The sequence below is a fragment of the Macrobrachium nipponense genome, chromosome 6, assembly GCF_015104395.2.
Source record: "Macrobrachium nipponense isolate FS-2020 chromosome 6, ASM1510439v2, whole genome shotgun sequence".
Lineage (NCBI taxonomy): Eukaryota > Metazoa > Arthropoda > Malacostraca > Decapoda > Palaemonidae > Macrobrachium > Macrobrachium nipponense.
Window position 1 is genome coordinate 93,627,335 of NC_061108.1, and position 19,754 is coordinate 93,647,088.

General features: G+C 36.7%; 1 protein-coding gene across 2 annotated transcripts in view; it reads right to left on the reverse strand.

Moving 5' to 3' along the window:
• Positions 1-1,065: 1,065 nt before the first annotated feature.
• Positions 1,066-19,754, reverse strand: part of LOC135216334 (pituitary homeobox 2-like) — a 66,865-nt gene continuing 48,176 nt past the window's right edge. The window contains exons 1-4 of one of the 2 annotated variants that reach the window (XM_064251536.1): positions 10,125-10,382; positions 6,857-6,995; positions 4,270-4,336; positions 1,066-1,659 (exon numbers count right to left, since the gene is read on the reverse strand). In XM_064251536.1, the coding sequence (XP_064107606.1) occupies positions 1,066-1,659; positions 4,270-4,336; positions 6,857-6,995; positions 10,125-10,374 (1,050 nt within the window). In that variant the 5' untranslated portion in view covers positions 10,375-10,382. Of the gene's footprint in view, positions 1,660-4,269; positions 4,337-6,856; positions 6,996-10,124; positions 10,383-19,754 lie in introns of those variants that run through there. The other variant, XM_064251535.1, reaches the window with a different exon arrangement.

Sequence of the window (19,754 nt, forward strand, 5' to 3'; positions counted from 1 at the left end):
AGTTCCAAAGATGAAGTCATCCCGGGTTAAAAAGCAATGGTCTCGCTTAAGATATATGTATATACAACTTTTTTATTTGCTGCACACTAACATGTACTATACATATAACGTAGGTAAATCACTTTTTTGCAATGAGAGATCGATGAAGAAAATGATCAAAGATTAAGGGGGGGAGGGGAGGGGTTATAATATATACCTTATTGATGCATGTCTGTGGGTGAAATGGAGATGGTGGCACTCTCATACCTGTGACAAAACGCTGGGTGCCGGAAGTGAGTAATGTATAGGTACAGTATGGTTATCATTTAACTAGAATTATCATTATATTACCATTATTGAATACCTGTATGTACACATTTCTATCAATGAAAAAAGATGCATCGATTTAACTATTTTTGGATTTTTTTTATTTTTTTCTCCATATACATAAATATATGAAAAGAACAGTTCAGTCTCTACACAATAGTATGCACACGTGCACTGGATAAAACGTCCTAAGTTAGTCGTCCATCCTGGGAAGATGTAATACTTGAATCAATGGAGGAGGATCTTCATTACAAGAATCATAACCAACAGGAGAATTCCACAGAATCACACATTATGTTGGGGAATTAATTCATAATTATCGCATTGGCAACAGCAGCAACAGCACCCAAATTTTCTGTTCTATCTTACGCCCAGACGGCAGAAACCGCCTTTCCTTCACTCTCTTAGTAACATGTAGTACTACCTCTTCAATTCAGTCTATGGGCCAAAGAGCGTCACATTGCGTCCATTGCTCAGCCTCACGTTGTCGTGGACAAACCAGAATTTGTCCACGAGTTGATGAGCCTCGTCGGCAGCAGCCGCAGCCGCAGCAGCAGAAGCAGCAGCGGTGGGAGCTGCTGCGGCAGAGATGGAGGAGGAAGACGAGGACGTCTGCCCGGCTTCATCTCCCCACAGCTCGGCTTCTTCGGCGGCCACGAGAGCTTGAGACGCAATGTACTGACCGGCATCGAATGCCATGCCATTGGCACCAAACCTGAATTCCAGTTCCTTGTCTTGGGGCGTGTGCCGCCATGGCCGTTATGCGATCACCGTGTTCATGCACGAAAACTTGTCTGTGGGAGCAGCGGCTGCTGCGAAGAAGGCGTTGTTGTCGGGCGCTGGTGGAGATCGAGTGTCCGTGCCTCCGCTCGAGTACGAAAAGGCTGGCGAGTGAGACTTGGCCTTGAGACGGAGAGAGGCGATGGAAGAGGACATGGAAGAGGTCTGATCGCGGTACACGTAAGGGGGTGTTGGAGCTGGGTATGGGCACGGGGCAGCGCTGGACCCTAAAGAGGAGGACATTGAAGTGGGCATCAGGTTTGCAGACCCACCCATGCTTTGTGTAGGCGTCTGGAAGCAGTTGATGGGAGACATGGCTGTCGGCTGCTGGCTCATGAGGGGGTTCATGTTGACCCCGTTGAAGCCCCAGGCGAAGCCCTTCGCGCCCAGCGGAGGCGGGGTGACTTTGGCCCAGTTGTTGTACGATGAATAACCGGAGTAGAGGCCGTCGTCAGGCCAGGCGAGGCCGTTGAGCTGAGCCCCCCAACCGCCCTTCAGGTCTCCCGGCATCGCTGCCGTCATTGCATGGCGCTCTCGCTTCCGCCACTTGGCCCGGCGGTTCTTGAACCAAATCTGGAATTGGAGAGGAAAGCGAGTGAGAAAAATTCAACTAAAATCCTCTAAAAAAAAAAAAATTGGGATTCAATAACAGGTTAAAGTTCCCTCTTAATTATATTTACGAGAAATATTTCTTCTTGCTCCTGGACAGCTATAAAGGGTTATTGTTTTACAGAATGTATGCCAGATATATATTATGACAATACTATTGATTTTTTATTCACTACTTCATGATCACAGATTAGTAAAAAAAAAAACCTATTTTTTCCTGGTAATTCACATCTGAATGGCAAACAAATATTCAATCAGGTCATCTGGCAATCATGCAATGACCACCGCTCTTCCAATAACTAGAAATTAGGACATTTGGTGTTGAAAGTAAGTATGCGCCAAGTCTAAAATCTTTCCATAACTATCACTAACATTTGTATATATTTCCTTTGCTCTTTCAGTTGACGTGTGTGCAAGGATAAGAATATTTTTGTAACAAACCAGAATCAAGATAAAGCAACGAGATACTGTCCTCGCCAAATTCCATGCCATGCCAAACAAATCAGGGGAGAGAGAGAGAGAGAGAGAGAGAGAGAGAGAGAGAGAGAGAGAGAGAGAGAGAGAGAGAGAGAGAGACTGCTGTGACAGCTGCAGGCAGCTCTTGCAGCAACAGCAGCAATGAGCCTGCTGACATTTGCTTCGGTGATACGTAGCGCAGGGCTGTTTGTTAAGCTTTCTATCAAGCTTATCAAGCTTTAGATTACGCTTAAAGATAACAAAGGGTGACTAGAGGGCAATCATTTATAAAGCTTTTGAACGCAGGTTGTCGCAGCTTCGCTCGTAACAAATTGGCGATGCTTAATGGAACACTGACTACCGCACCTCGTGTGCGATAAGTCACTGATTAATGTCGCCCGACTTGTTACTCCCGTTCGCTGGTATTATGGAGCGAAGCGAGGCACAATGCCCGATTGCTCATTCTTCCTCTCTTTTTTCGGTTCCGGGTTTCATGATTGCTGGACGGGACGATGTACTTATGCCTTTATTCCAGAGGACAATCGAACTCGAAATGATATTCTAACGCTTCGAAATACCTCTTTGGAACTGGAGTCATTTGAGCAGTACAGAGATTGAAAGAGAAAGGTTTACTTTGAATCGTGTGTTTTTCAAGTAGCTGTTACTGGAATGAGGACTTGCACTAAACTGGATTTTAACAGCGAACAGTAATTACTCATCCAGAAGTCTAATTGTCAACGCTGAATGTCAATCAAGTTTCACCACCACGTGGAAATCTTTCTGTTCCAAAATAGGAAAATCCAACTAAGTAAAACGTCGACTCATTATTACTGTAATTATCCGCAACGTGAATTAATCCTCGTTAATATAATGGCAGCTTGTGCCTTTAGTGTAAAAGTGACCTTTGATTGTATTCAATGTTTACGAAACAGTCATAAAATTGCTGCCAATGATGATCTTAACAAGAGACTGGAAAATCTTTGTCTTTGAAGTTTATAGAACATAAGCAACATATCCTAAAATTATATTGAATATTATCACACTGAAAAGAATTAATATAGCAGTATTGCTCCTAGTGCTGACTAACATCAAATTTGTTAAATATTCCTCAAAGTAACCTCTAAATATTGGAAAAGTTAACCTTGATCCAGTTTGAAAATAAAACGGTGAAAGTGGAGAAAGATTGTTTAGGCAACATATAACTGAAGTTACTGAAGGTTCTCCTTTACAAATAGCGGTCGAGATGCAGGAAACGCATTTCGTTGCGATTCCAAATATGCGTAGTTCAAGGATCAGTAGTCTGAAGACCGAAGACGCCAGATCCGAAATGACAAAGTTGTGATTTCAATCAAATGAATTATTTTTGTGTGACGCTTCAATGAAAATCAGGTTTACGTAGCATTTGCAGCCTTTTCATATTTAGGAAGCAGACCCTCTCTCAAGCAAACTTTATTAAAAGTAATGCATACCTCAGCAGCGTTACGCTTTTAGAGATTCTTCTCTATTTTTCGAATAGCGGCTTTTTCAGTACTAAATGCAAGGTCAAGATCAGTGTATAAACTTCTATTTCAATTTTGCAAATCAACTATGATATAGTTGTCAAAGTCAATAACGCGCTCTCTCTCTCTCTCTCTCTCTCTCTCTCACAGCATTATAATTTAAGTCAGTAATTATCCATTTCCAGTAAATCGTCTCAAGAACACTTGTCCATATACCGAGTGCTTTTACATCAGGTGACCGCTCGCATCCTTTAAAAATATATGGCTACATGTACCGTTCAACACTTTTGGACGCTTTTTTTTATACTGTTTCTGGAATATTTGTTCATTTTCAGCCAATTTAAGATCTGTCAGAAACGGGGCTTAGACTGTAACTCTATAGCGGCTAATACTTAAAATATTTGCAAAACTAAAGCTAACGATCGTACACCAGAAAAAGATTTTTATGCAAAATACGGACTCTTTAAAAAACGTAAGTCTAAATTTGCACATTACGTCACAGGAAGGAGAGAGAGAGAGAGAGAGAGAGAGAGAGAGAGAGAGAGAGAGAGAGAGAGAGAGAGAGAGAGAGAGAGAGAGATTAGATTCTCGCTACAACCAAATTGAGTCGAATACTTACCCTCACTTGGGCTTCCTTCAGGTTGAGCCAAAGGGCTATCTCTTCTCTAGCACTCAGATCTGGATACCTAGAAAATGAGAAAACAAGAATTTAATTCAGGGTACCACAGGAGAAAATATAGCAGTACGCAAATTTGTTAAAGAATATAAAAATAAAATAAAAACTTATCATGCAAGAATTAATTCTGGAGAGAAATTTAAACATCCACCAAAACAAATTATATAATTCCCACCGTCTACTCTCGGGGTGTTATGGGAAAACGACCACAGATTTTTAAAAATTAATTCTACTGACTGTTCGCCAGTTATCCCACGGATTAAGCTCACATCAGTTACTTTTACGACTTGGGCTTGTGAAAGTCACTGTCTGTTTATATTCAGAAATAACCAGCTGCCGAGGGAGTGATGATAAATCCTGACCACTTAAGAAAGCAGTAAAACATAAGGACCAATTGGTTATATACAATTACAAGGCCATACGAGTCGTTGCGTTAGTGACACGCCCAGAGCAAGCGCTGTCGAATAAGACCCCAAAAATGCTAACATTTGGACATGAAAAAAAAACTGAAAAACGTCATAACAAACTGGTGTGATGTCAAGACGCTGTAAGCTCCACCCGGTGACATCACTGAGCAAAAACGCGACTCGAGCTTGATACACTCACCGGGAAGACATTTTGTCAGACTGAATGGCACTGATTTCACTGGGGGGAACGGTAGGGAAAAGAGGGGGGAGGGGAACAGTAGGGAGGGAGAAAATGGTTAGGAGGAAGACGGGGAGGAAGGGAGAAAAGGAGAGGGAAGTGGGATATCATGGGTAGGAATACGACAAGAAAGAATTAAGAAAATGAGAGGAGATTGAAGGAAAAGTTGGTGATGGGGGAAAATAACAGATGTGACGTGTATGAGAGAGAGAGAGAGAGAGAGAGAGAGAGAGAGAGAGAGAGAGAGACTAGACAACAAATGGCAACTGGTTAATATTGTCATCAAGGTTAAAATGCGCATACCAACATGACTAATACATGTGATGGATTAGATCGAATTGCAGAGTTCAGATGTAAGAGATATAGAGCCCAGTTAATTCTCAGACATTTGTATATATAAACAAATGCCAACAGTGCCCAAATTCATAAAGAAAATTTCATAAGCTCTTGTTAACCCTGATTTAAGATTAACTTGGAATTTTTTAATCTAAGAAAACGCTAATTGAAACCTCTTTAAATGATTCCTTAACAAAAGAGCGGCAACAGAATTGATATATTATTATATACCCCCGAATATAACAATGTAATATGTTCAAACATCTATGCCAATTCTAAGATACCAAAACTTATCATCTTTTATAAATTTAAAAATAATTAAAATTTTACATATAATTTACAAAAACTATCTGAAACAATCAAATTTAATGACATTTGTATAAACTTAACCAGTTCCTGAGAATATTATAAAAATGTATCAATCACCCAACGGAAACGCTTTTAAAAAAAAAAAAGATATCATGAACCTTTGTCATTGCTACAAAAAAATATAAAGTTATGTTTCACTCGTCTTTGCGCCCGTTAGAAAACTAGTTCTGAGCAAAAAGGTCGAAACATTTGATCAAAAACTCAACAAAAATATCGGGAACCTGGCGGAACCTCTAGTATACAATAGGGACTAATGGAATGTGAAGTCATGAGACCCTGAAAATTATTGTTATTGTTATTATTGTTGTTGTTGTTGTTAATATTGTTAATGTTCCAAGTAGACGAAACCTAATTACATGGAATAAGCACCATGGGGCCATCGACTTGAAATTCGAGTTTCCAAAGATTTTTTTTTCAAACTCTCACCGCAGACCCCACACAACAGCAGTTACTGATCATGGTACAGAACCATTGATTTTTCACCACCCTAGGTAGACGCGAACAAGCGACATCTTAATGGCATTCACGCCACTAACCACTATACTAGTGGACCAGCAAATAAAGTTTAATGAAATTGAAAACGATCGATCCTACAGAATTTACCAGAAACTTCAGCAATTCCTGAGTTAACAGCTTTGCAACTGCGTATGGACGATTATTTTTTTTTTTTCAAGATGCAGTCCCAAATTTTCTTTCGGTAGCTTTCCAGGAGCCACTGCACTGCCTGCCCACCTGTTTCCTCAAGCAACTTACTCTTTATTTGAGCTTGCTCAAGTTTTGCCTTTACCGTGTAATTTCAGCCTTCTTATCCCCCTAGACTTTTATCTTTTAATCCTAACAAAGCCACCTTTACATTAAATAAAAAGCGGTTTCTTTAGAAATAGAGGAAACGGTAGATCTAGGTAATAACTCCGCGTCGGGTATTTCTTTGGAAATTACAGTTTCATGTAGAATTTGGGTTGCTTATAGAGAATTTACCGTTATTTTTTGGGGGGTCGACTTTAATTAACCCCCAGGGGCTAGTACTAAACACGGCGAAATACATTAGACACCCCAATCCCTAGTGGCTTTGGCATTTGTGGGAGCGTTCCTTGCAGTCCGTGCGGAGTTATTGCCTAGAATGACCGAGAAAACCTTCCCAGAATTCGGCAGAAACCAAAGCCACCTCTGGACCACTCACCTATTTCTGGCAAACGTTGCTTCCAGCTCTTGCAACTGCTGGGATGTGAAGTGAGTGCGCTGGCGTCGCTGACGCTTCTTCTTGTTTTTGTCGTCCTCTGATTCAGCTGAACAGGACTGAGATGGCTTTTCGCCAACATCTGTAAAGAGAAATGAAGGAAGTTCAGTCTGGGTCTTGGTGACCAAAGCGTTTTCGATCTATTAAAAAAAAAAAATTTACGGTTCATAAACGCTTTCATTTTCTGTTGCCAATGCAGTCAATGCAAAATTAATCTTAAATTCAAAAGGTGCGAACAATTTTATTCGATTTAAATAAAAAACAAAACAAAAAACACCCAAAGGAGGCTACTTACGACATGTGATATGATACAGAGAAATACATATTTAGATTGCAGAAGATTTAACAATATGTTCACTATATATATAGTATAAATGTGTGTGTCTGTAAGTGGGTGTGTATGTATATATACACACTAGATAAGTGAGCATTCAAACTCTCCTTTATCAATCTTTAATCATTCAAGTGCTGGAAAAATAGACAGTGCCCAAATCCACATTGACGAAAGCAGGTTATTTCAAAACAGCAGACGGTAGCAGTCATCAGTAATTTATCAAAAAGCGAAGATTTTTAGTAGAAGGTAAGCAAATGATTTAAATCCACTACGCAAAAGTTACTTACCACAAAACACTAAACTGGGAAAACAGAATAAGAATAATAAGTTGAAATTCATGAAAATAGAATAAGGAAACTGGAGAGAAATTTCGAAGTCAGCTAGGGTAATGGAATATAAAGAAAGAAAAATATAATGAAAATAAAATAAATAGAAATAATAATAAAATTAAAATAAAATAAAGAAAGAAAAATAAAAATAAAACAACAATTAGCACTTCTTTCCATTAATATGTAAAAAAAAAATTTTCTAAAAAAAAAAATAAAAATATAGCATCCTCTCATGCTATGTCACACATACACGTTAGCATTATCTGGCACCTTGTAGGATGTAGCTGCTAACTAATTCACCAAGTACCATATTTTTCCCCTTGTTCGCTGCAAAATCGAACGTTCGTTAATTAACATTTACCTAAACGAGACAAATTTCTCCATCAATTTCGACTGTTTGATGCAAAATCCCGCTTAAAGATGCTAAGTAAAGCCACCAAAATGGGCCCACCGGACACAGCCTTCAAATTCCAAAGAAAATCTCTGTATCGAATCAAATAATGTTTTCAATATCCTTTTTGTTTAGTATCATATATACCGCACAACCATCTTAAACTATAATTGCATTAAGACTTTCTCAGTTTTAACCCATTCACCGATGTTAAAAAAAAATAATGGCTATATTGTTACTCCTATCATTAATTATAAATGTGATTGAGGAATATTGTCATCGATACCTGGTATTCTAGTAATAATAATTAACCAACTGATGTTGTGATTTTTCTATCTCGATGCTATCTGGTCATTTCAAAAGTCAAACCATGAATTGACGTTACAAGGAGTTACAAGGATTAGGATGTCTCAAAGACTTGTCAGCCCATCCGAGGAGACATCGTGTGCTCACTCATCTCAAGGAGCAGGTTTTACTGCGCATTCATAGTGTCCTAATGGAATTCTGTCTAGCTTTCTTTTAAACTCTTTCACACCGTTGCTGTTTACAACTTCTGGTGGCAGTTTATTCCGTAGTCGTAATTTTTTTAATATAGTTTGCTACAATACATTAGATGGTAAAGAACTATAAATCAGAGAGAGAGAAAGTTTACTAAGTCCTCTCAATACACTTTTTATATAGTAAGTGCCCCAACCAAATCTCTCTCTCTCTCTCTCTCTCTCTCTCTCTCTCTCTCTCTCTCTCTCTCTCTCTCTCTCTCTCTCCAATTCAAATATATTTCATATTCAACAAATACAATAGTTCATTCGAAAATTCATAATGCGTTTGCAAGTGCATTCATGCATTCACTACACAGGCAAGGAATGCAATAAAATTTTACCACCCTATCCATGAAAAAAATAATAAAATAAAACAAAGAACAGAGAGGAAAATAAGACTGGAAGTTAGCAGAAGTTATTAAGTCAGTCTGAAAAAAACTGATATTCTCGAGGAAATATGTGATTATTATTTTTTTTTCTTTTCCATGATGGACCCAGCCCCGAAACAATATTCTCCAGTCATTGGTCGTTTTGTCAGTCCAACAAAATTAGATATCTGTCCAGATTATTCTTAGACGATAACTGTGGAATATAAGTTGTTATACCATCAGTGACGTTAAAACAGGAGAAAAAAATCTAAAAATATATAACTGTTAAAAAATATCCTTTGGGCGATGAACGGTTAAGACTCTGATTATAGTAAAGTTACGAATAACGAATTAGGTTCCGTTCACTGTAAAAGTAGGGTTTCTCTTGAATGCAGTTATAAGACAAAATCAAGCTTGAAATACTCATTTCGATAAATACTTATTTCCCGTTTTCACTACCAAAAAAAAAGTAAACCAAATAGTTGTCTTGATGTTGCCATCAACTTCGAAAAACTAAACGACGTCTATAAATAACGGTTGTTAAATGCACAGTCCAAAGTGGAGTAACGTACCGCACAGTGAGCATCAATGCTAAGTATTATTTTACGAATAATATACCCGAAAGCTCAGAAGAGTGACATCAAAGGAGATGATGATGACCTTACTCATGATCTTTACAATATTTTTCGTAATAGAAAAATACAAAAATATTTATCTTCGAAAGGAAGTTTTCACTAATTATGCATTAAGCAATGGTCAGTCGCTTTCCGATTAATCCAACAAAAAATTAAACTAAGCATCATTCTTACATATTCTTGAACCTTACGGAAACTGGTTAGTAGTATCGCTGCGAACTTTTTGAAAATACAAGAGTAGATCAAGCAGGAAAAATAGGCAAAAAAGATAAAAATGGGTTGTTGGAACTGTTATAAAAAATTTTCCTAATTTTGATATAAAAGAAAACCACTTGCTTGGGTTCACTTAGTAAACTGAATCACAAGTGTGTTCACAGAATCCAGTTTTACCCGAAAAGCGTCGGAACTTACAAATCACCAAATTCCAAAATACTTCACGATAAATCAAGTTAGATAAATAAGATCCACAGATTTTCTAATAAACGATTATAACAAAGCTTGTTTCCGCGACTTGTAAATGTCAAAAAAAAAAAAATAAATAAGTAGTTTCATCAGGAAACCGAAGACCAATTTCGGCTTTCGCGTTTCAGCAGAGTTGTCACCGCAGTAGCTTACCATGAAAATCGTCACTGAAATACTCATCGACTTCCTCCTTCAAGTAGTCGCTTTCACAGTCGGACGCCGCCATAGTCAACATCCCCAACACAGAGAGGCACAATAAGAAGTCACGAACTGTCTCTCGAGAGATCCCGGAGATGTACTGAGACCCTGACTTGCTGCCCGCTTCACTATAAATGGTCGCTGCAGGTCGTTCCAGGTGGGAGATAAGTCTGCTAATGATTGGACCTCCCGGAGGAACGGCCATTGACACCTGTTTGCTAATTCGGCTTCCTACCCGCCCAGCCCCTAAAGACCCCCACCGGGCAACTCTTTCCATATTCTTGTTAATGACCTCCAGGTTTGAAATGTCGGATACAAGTTTAATTCATGTCTGCGCTCGTCTTTCAATCTTTCGACGGAGAGAGAGAGAGAGAGAGAGAGAGAGAGAGAGAGAGAGAGAGAGAGAGAGAGGTGGGGGGGGGGGGTGGGGGGGGGGGGGCGGGGGATGTTCCAGGGGTAAATGAAAGCTGTTGTTTGTTGTAAGTTTCATTGATCTGTCCAATTATATTTTCCTTAAGGATGCAGTTAAATAGCATGTTTGTCAATTCTTCTGTTCTTATGCACTGCACAAAGAGCATCAATGATGATGATGATGATATGATATGATGATGATGTGATGATGATGATGATTATTATTATTTATTATTATTATTATTATTATTATTAATTATTATTATATTATTATTATAGAACAAGCCCACAGGGGTCACTGGCTTGAAGTTTAAGCCTCTCAAGAATACGTTGTTCATTCGAAAGACGTAACTGAAGTTATTGGCAAATACAGGAGATCAAATATTATGAAAACAGGTAAATCAAAATATTAATGAATAACATTATGATGGAAGTATTTTCAGGAACAAAAAGAATACCCCAAATACGACGATGAATTGGCTGCTTTTTGGAGACGGCATAAGCAAACATAGTATTGTCATAGCTCCAGGTTTATTATTAAAAAAATTATTACGTAATTCTGCAACATTTTAGGGAGCAGTGGAATATAGGCCTTCCACGTCTAAAGCTAAAAATGTAACAACTTGAAAATAAATTCCCCCGCCATTTTAAGGAAACTCAACCGAATTTTATTCTGTAGGATTTGTGCCGTGAGGGTAAGCGGTTGCACACGATAATTTCAAAGTCTGTACGAAATTCGCGAAACATAACGAAAATAAGACAACACTGTTACTGAATCAATCACTGTTACACTTATACGTCGAAAACAGCAATACTACGCAAGTCTACAGGCAGATGACGCGTCGCCGAGATTGGCTTCCAGAAATAAAGAAAATATCTGTCGCAAAACTCACACTTCAAACTAAAGTTTCGTAAATAAATCTAATTGATTTTCTAAGCCGTTACAATGAAATGCATTTAAAATTCTGCTCTTCTGAATGAACCCAATCGCGTGACGTAGTTTTTCCATCAATTATGTGGTTAACTCAATGGGCTTTTTTTTCACCCAAAATCATTTTTATTATGATCACGAAATTCAAGCTATTTCATTATATTAACAATTATCTTTTAATGAACCTGCAGCTTCTAGAAATCTTGTCTTCTGTTCACATTCAGTTATAGGTGGCCAGTTATGCAAGATATTCTAAATATCAATTTTATAAACCACACACTTGACAAATAAAGGTGAATAAATGATATACACTTATACATATATTTATACATGTATATAATGTAGGTATACGTGTGTATCATTTATACACCCTTCATTTGACAAGAGTGTGGTTTATAAAATTGATATTTAAAATATCTTGGATATCTGGCCACCTATAACTGAATGTGAACAGAAGACAAGATTTCTAGAAGCTGTAGATTCATTAAAAGATAATTGTTATACACACACACACACACACACACACACACACACACATATATATATATATATATATATATATATATATATATATATATATATATATATATATACACGGTAAGGAGGAACAGACCAGTGAAATTCATAAGGTCAAGCAACTATATAATTCAAGTCAGGTAAAGCAAGTTTAGAATATGTGGCAAAAGGATATATAAATTAAAAAATAAGGCCAGCTTGATATAATTAATAAATATATATATATATATATATATATATATATATAATATTATATATATATATAAAATATATATATATATATATATATATATATATATATATATATATATATACATATATATATATACAGAAGTGCCTGTGTCACATGTGATGTATTTCATCTTCAGAATATGAAAGCATTGGGTGGATACAGCAAGGCTGCTTAATCTACATATATACATTTCAAGTTAACCGGAACCATTCGTGATTCCCCCTTGTATTTTAAATTTACTTCTCACCCATTCAGGACTTAGCTGTTAAAATGTACATTATTAAAACATTCAAATTACTAGATTCAGTTATGAAAGAAAGTTTTAGATAATAAATAATAGTATTAAATTTCATACGTTCAAGTCTATTATTCAAATTATAGGCCTTGACGTAATTAGTATTGATGGTACTTAGCCACTTTTATTTTTTATCTTGATAATATTTTTTCCTATTTTTACACTCTTTCTCGTATTGGCTTCCTGTATTTGTATATGGTATTTCTGACATAAAGCATATTATTATTATTATTATTATTATTATTATTATTATTATTATTATTATTATTATTATTATTATTATTTCGGAAGAAGGCTCTCTTTCAAACAATCTTCAGTAAATAGAATGGCCATCTGGATGCTACTTATGTTATTATTACTATTATTATTATTATCATTATTATTCTCTGTGAATAGTCCTATGGAGCAAACCTAAAAGGTCCAATACAGTAGGTGCAAAATTCAAAAAATTATAAGCCAGAAGATGATGAATGAACAAAATAATCAATGAATGAGTACAACCGTCTTGCTAAGAAGAAATATTACCTCAAAAAACCCTACAAGAAATCCTTCGTGGCCTTTTGATATCCGTTATTTAACGAGCCAGATGAACAGGGATGGGAGGGGGCCGCCGTTGTGAGGATTAACAAGCGCTAGCTTATGCTTAATCTTTCTGCCCTTGGTGGCTCAATGGAATTTCCGATAACTCGCCACAACTGACCGTTGATTTTCTATCACATTTCTGAGGTCGAGAGAGGATTAGGAGGATTAGCACGTGTGTATGTTTTGGCCTGGATTAAAAGCTAAAGCAAAAGAATTTAGTCATTTGAGTTGCCTCATACATTCGTCTAGATAAAATTATCGGTTTGTGCTCATGTTGTGAATATGGAATTTTCATGTATATATCTATGTATATATGTATATATCTATGTATATATGTATGACGACAATCACTGTCGCGCTTAAGGGACTATATCGAAATCAATTCGTATCGGGATCATTTCAATAAAGCCATGGCTATAAAAATCATTGTCAAACCTCATAACTATGCTCAAAGATTTATCTCTATAACAATTTTTCATGCACGGTAAGATTTGCTTGTTGCTGAAAGCATATGTGGTAGGCATTCCAAATAGTAAAAGGAGAAAAAATATATCTAGTTTGTCTGCACGTACAAGCGTCTGTGGACGAATCACGGTCTATAGGTCTAGACCAGGGGTTTTCAATCTCGGGTACGCTTACCCCAGGGGGTCCGCCAAGGGTCTGTCAGGGGGTATGCGCTCCCCACGGTTCTCGAATGAATTTGGAAGCTGACCTTCGATGTGCTTTAGCAAAAACTGCTCCACGGCTGACTATAGCTAATTGATGAAAAACAGTATCAGCCATCTCATTAATTCCCTTTGCAGTTGATGTAATAATAATGTTTCTATTTTTGCAGCTCAGTACCATAACCTTGAAAATTTACTGCATAGCCACAGGCCAATAATCGTAAAAAAAAAAATTCTTTAATTCTTATGGAATTCTTTTTTGTTTTCAATATTGTTGGTTATGTCAGGAGAGTTTTGTACTTACTTCTCTTCAGTACAGTCCTTGCAAATATACACAATGGAATGCTTTTGTATGTATGTTTTGTTTTCCACTTTATGCAAAATGAAGGGGATACATTACTGACATTAGAAATACCCGAAAGGCTACGTGGGGAGAAAAACGTTGAAAGGTTAAGTTAAGCACGGGCACACGCCTCCTTCACAACACCCTGGGCGGGTAAGCTGTATTGGACAGTAAGTTGGTAATGGCAGTTTAACGCCATTTCACAGCTCTTCCCCGCAGAGAAGGCCTGAAATGACTTTATGGTCTTCTGTTGAGGAGGAAAGGGCAAAAATAAAAAAAACATTTCTCAGACGACACCATTCTCACTTGAGATGCGTTTCATGATTTGATTGTGACACCTTTTTTTTATTTTTCCTCTCATTTTAGTTAAACAAATCCATGCTCTAACACATATGCATGTGTCCATTATGCATATATCCATATATACAATATATATGTAAATGTATATGAGATCACTCTTTGTTTAAATGATTTTCCGAATTCTCTTTATCAGGTTTATTTTGCATACAGGTGTATGGCCATGAACTTATATATATATATATATATATATATATATCTATATATATATATATATATATGTATATATATATATATATATATATATATATATATATATATATATATATATATATATATATATATATATATATATATATATATATTTCTTTATCGACAGAAAATATAGTGAGCTTCATGGTGCTTCCTCTACAAGACTACTTACCACTTTCTTAACTGCATAAGTCAAAATACGCTTTGGTAATGAATGCTTTTTGTCAGTGAACTAGAAATATTCTTGTTGTAGGCAAAATATGTTTTTTTATGGAAATATTCTGCCATCGTCTGCATGAATAATTCTTCAAAAGACAAAATGGTGCAATGACCAACCTGGGCTCAGGTAGAGAAAGACAGACGGAAGGAGGACACAAACTAGGAACACCTGGAAAAGGCTCATCAGCAACAACGGCCCCGACTAAGGGAAGGAGGAGGAGGAGGAGGACACATAATAGGAACACCTGGAAAAGGCTCATTAGAAACAGCAACACCAACAAGGGAAGAAGAAGAAGAAGAAGAAGAAGAAGAAGAAGAAGGAATGGAGGGGGGGGGGAGGGGGGGGAGGAGGAGGAGGAGGAGGACACATAATAGGAAAATCTGGTAATGGCTCATTAGAAATAGCAACACCCTCAAGGGAAGAAGAAGGAGGAGGAGGAGAAGGAGGAGCAGAAGGCGAACTCTGAGATGTAGCATTCATTACAATAGTTGGTGGTAACTTGGTACTACACAAACACAAAAAGTCTGAAGCAGGGTTGGAGTAACTGTAATTGAAATTTAATTGAAATGTAATTAATTACAGAATTTCGTGTAATTCTAATTGTAGTTGTATAATTTGTAATTCATTTGTAATTATAAAGTTCAAGTGGTAAGGATCGGGCTCCATTAAGAGTGATGGGTTGCTTTTTTCATCCTATAGTAAGGTAACCAGAACTCAAGGTCATAGTCCAAGTGTTTCCTAACTAGTGCTAATAAATACTCTTTTAATATGACCTCTGCTCCTCTTCTATCACTTACACTTCTAGAAATAAATTATGTAACCCTATTAGCTCGATTTCCTCGCCCCAATACACTGTTTCCTGTGCCAAAGATTAGCGTTTACTCTGACACCGAAATTAGTTGTAAATGTAACTGTAAATTAATTGAATTTGTTGTTAAGTAACTGTAATTGTAATGTAAATGCTATTTCCGAATGTAATTGTAACTGTAATTTTTTTTTTAAGTAATTGTAATTGTAATTCATTCCTTCAAGTGTAATTACTCCAACCCTGGTCTGGAGAGTAATTTTCATATTAGTTCAGTGTTACCACCGAAATTTGCGTTAAGACCCTGAGCGAAAATTGCTTACTGAACAAATCAAAATCCGCATCTTATTCATCTGTATCATTGATCATTATAAATGACAAAATTGGATGGCACTTAATTCTTAATCATTTTTTAAACGGCCAGACAAAGTGCAGTGCATATTTCCAAGTTCCAAATCCTGTTATTAAACAATGACCATTTTACAGTCTTGTTATTTTCAAAAACTGATTTTAAAGGTTAAGGAATTCATTGTTCCCATAAAAAGAAGTATCATCATCAGTAGCATTTTTTAGGTGAGCGACATACTGAATGACATAATATTGATTGCTCTGTAATATTAGATTACACGAGCTTGAGTTCCTGAGATAATGTAATCACCGAACCTTCGATAACTCTCGCTTTATCTAAATAATTAATGAATAAAATATGCAATAAAAAGAGAAAGCCCAGTCGCATATGCACATTAAAGTGGCGGGATTTTCCGCTTTTAGAAGCCATAATCTTATGGGGCTTAGCGGGCAATAAATGCTCTCGGTAAACTGTGAAGGAAAATCGCTTTTAATACTCTTGACAAATTAGTCCGAATAACACTGCCGAAAAGGTCTTTGGTTCAAGCCCCCTCAATCAGCCTGTTCGTCCGTTCATCCCATAAAGAGCCGCAGGTGAGGTCAGGTCAGGTTATAAAACAACGTTAAAGAGGTCCTGTCCGGTGACTCCGGTCAGTCAGGTCGTAAAATAGGCCGAATGGTTTTGCCCTCTGATCTTGGTACAGATATCTAAGGTTTAAGAAACAGGCGCGCACGTGGTGGCCGTAAAAAGAAACAAAGAAAAAAAATTTTCATTGATACACAACAAATTTTGTTTCATGTATTAATATAAATGATTATAAGCAACTATAGTTCCACAAGCATCTTTCATTTAGTTTCATTAAAAATTCCTCAACATTCAGACTAAAAATCACTTTAAGAATGATTTCATTCAGTTTCATTAAAAGCCCCTCAACATTCAGGCTAAAAATCACCTTAAGAATGAAAATCCTGAGAGCAATTAAACGCTGCAACACTTGAAAATAAACTGGAGTCAAACAAGCATTACATTCATACAGCAGTAAATTAGGCCAATCCTTTCATCCGTTGTTGATGGGAAAGACTCTGTGGATTAAAAAGGCAATTACAAACCTCTTGTTCCCAAGGCTGAAGAGGCGCCTACTGTCGGCTTACTCAAAGATATCCGTAGGCCTATGGCAGCCTTTAAACCTTCGACATACAGTGCAAATCCCCAGGTCAGGTCCCCTGAAGTCACGAGAAGGTATCGGAGACATCGTAAAATCTTTGTCTGCCATGATTAGACGTCCCCAGAGATAAGGCTGCTGGGCCTATTAGGAAGCTTCTGAAACACGCATATCAGTCGCAAATGGTCTCCAGGAGTCAACGGGGGGCCTCCCTCTAACGTGAGGGAAGGGTCGTCGTCGGACGTTCGTGCTTTATTGTCCCCGTGTAAATTTTCGGTTCCTTCAGTTCGGCAAAATATCGTTCTCAAGTTTACGAGAAACTCGACAAAACACGGACATGGGATTTGGTGGAATGAGCTTCTCTTTATATACCCTTCTATGTATGTGTACAAATAAAAAATTAGAGTATTTTCTTGTGGTATTAATGTTCTATTTCTATGGTTCATTTTTACATTAAAATATGTTTTTGTAAGCCCAATTAATAAAGCTTTGCAACACTTAATCTTTCGGACGACAGTCTATAAAAGTACTAGTTCCCAGGTGCAGCCAGCGCTAATCAGAGGAATGTATTTCTGGTGATTAGAAATTCATTTCTCTATATAATGCGGTTCGGATCCCACAATAAGTTGTAGGCCCCGTTGCTAAGTATATAACCAATTGGTCCCTAGCAACGTAAATAAATTAATCAGCTCAGTGGACTGGTGAAACTAAGATATACTTAACTTTATAAAAGGACTATCTGGTAACTCAGAACAACTGTTACTCTTGATTGATATGTTATATGAGGAATTCACAGCATTTTCCCATTCCAACCGGATTTTCGTTTGACTGGCACTGCAGAATAGGAAAATGCTGTGAATTTCTCAAATATATCAGTAGTGACGGCTGTTCTGACTAGGCTACATGCGATTTGTAGATCGCTGCCAGATATCACTTTCATACGTTGTTGTCCGAAAGACTGAATGTTGCAAAGCTTTCTTTAATTGAGCTAACAAGAACATATGTTATATAAAATCAAGGGGTGTTACTCCCAAAATTATCGGCATTTACAACTATCACTATATTTTTCTAAGCAACTTTTACAAACATAGGTCTATGAAAGCACACTATTAACCTTTTTATCATTATACTGCGATTTGTGTCAAATTTTGTTTTCATGTTATGAATAAAACATTTATGGCACTATAGTGAATCATTTACTATTTGCATATTTTGTAATTCATTTTGCTTCATTCGTTCTGAAAAACTAAGTAAAATGACTCACATTTTCAGTAGTGTTAAAAAATATAATTACAAATACTTCGTCTAGTGTGTTTTCGACAACCATTACAAAAGTTACGTTTTTCTCTTTCTTCGTGTAATTTCGACTACAATGTATTAGATAGTACGTGTTAGTACTTACGGTAATTTTCCGATTCGAACTTTAGTTTCATACTATCCCCTCTTTTTTTCATAGTTATCTAAAAGCTAAGCTTCGAAAAATGTTTCGTAGCTTTTTCTCGAAATGGCTTTTATAGATTTTATCTTATAATGCTATCCACATGAATGATAACAATAAGGAAAACGCATTTAGATGCGTGAATCGTTAGAATACGTTGTTAGGTGATCGAAAACTGCTGGAAGAATGAGAATACGTTGTCAGGTGATCGAAAACTGCTGGAAGAATGTTCAAGAATATTTATGACTATCTACATTGAGTTTTCTGTTAACAAAGTACGCTAATTCTGATAGCTAATACTATCAGATATAGGTGTAAATAGTCTTTAAAAATTAATCTTTCAAACTGATCGTAAAAGCTTTAAATTATAATCATTACCAATATTTTGCCTCAAACTACAAATTTATGATCGATGTGGCTGGATGTAAGTCATCTGAATCTTTCCTTACGTTTCAACGACGCAAGGTAGATAACGGCTTGAAATAATTTTTTTAATCTCATTAAATCACTGATAATCGCCAATTTTCTTCTCGATGTGTTACAAAGATGACCAACCTTTCACACCTGAGAAATAGTTTAATCATTGAACAAATAACGGAAAGGCTCGTGACATCCTCCCCACACCCCACACCCCAAAAATAACATGAAAAAATGACATCATAAAAATTTTAAAGGCAATCCCCGTCAATCAGCTTGAAGAAAACATTCATATAAAACATTATTGAAAATATAAATTTAATACCATACTACGACTACTGAAAATGCATGGAGACGACTTGACATTATAAGACATCTATCGTTTATATGTATGTAGAGATCTCGTGTTTTATACATCTACTTTATACATATGAAAATTCATATGCATCCTTCTATTATGTTTGTATCAGACCTGACGTTACCGGTTTGCTGTGAAACTTCTACAAAATATTAAAGAATCGTTAAGTTGAGAGGTAACTGATTGTTGCCAGTTATAAATTTCCTCTAATTTGGTGATTGTTAATAAAAAACTATCTTATTGTCGGTGGGAATAGGTTCAATTTTAGTACACACTACACACACACACACACACACACACACACACACACAC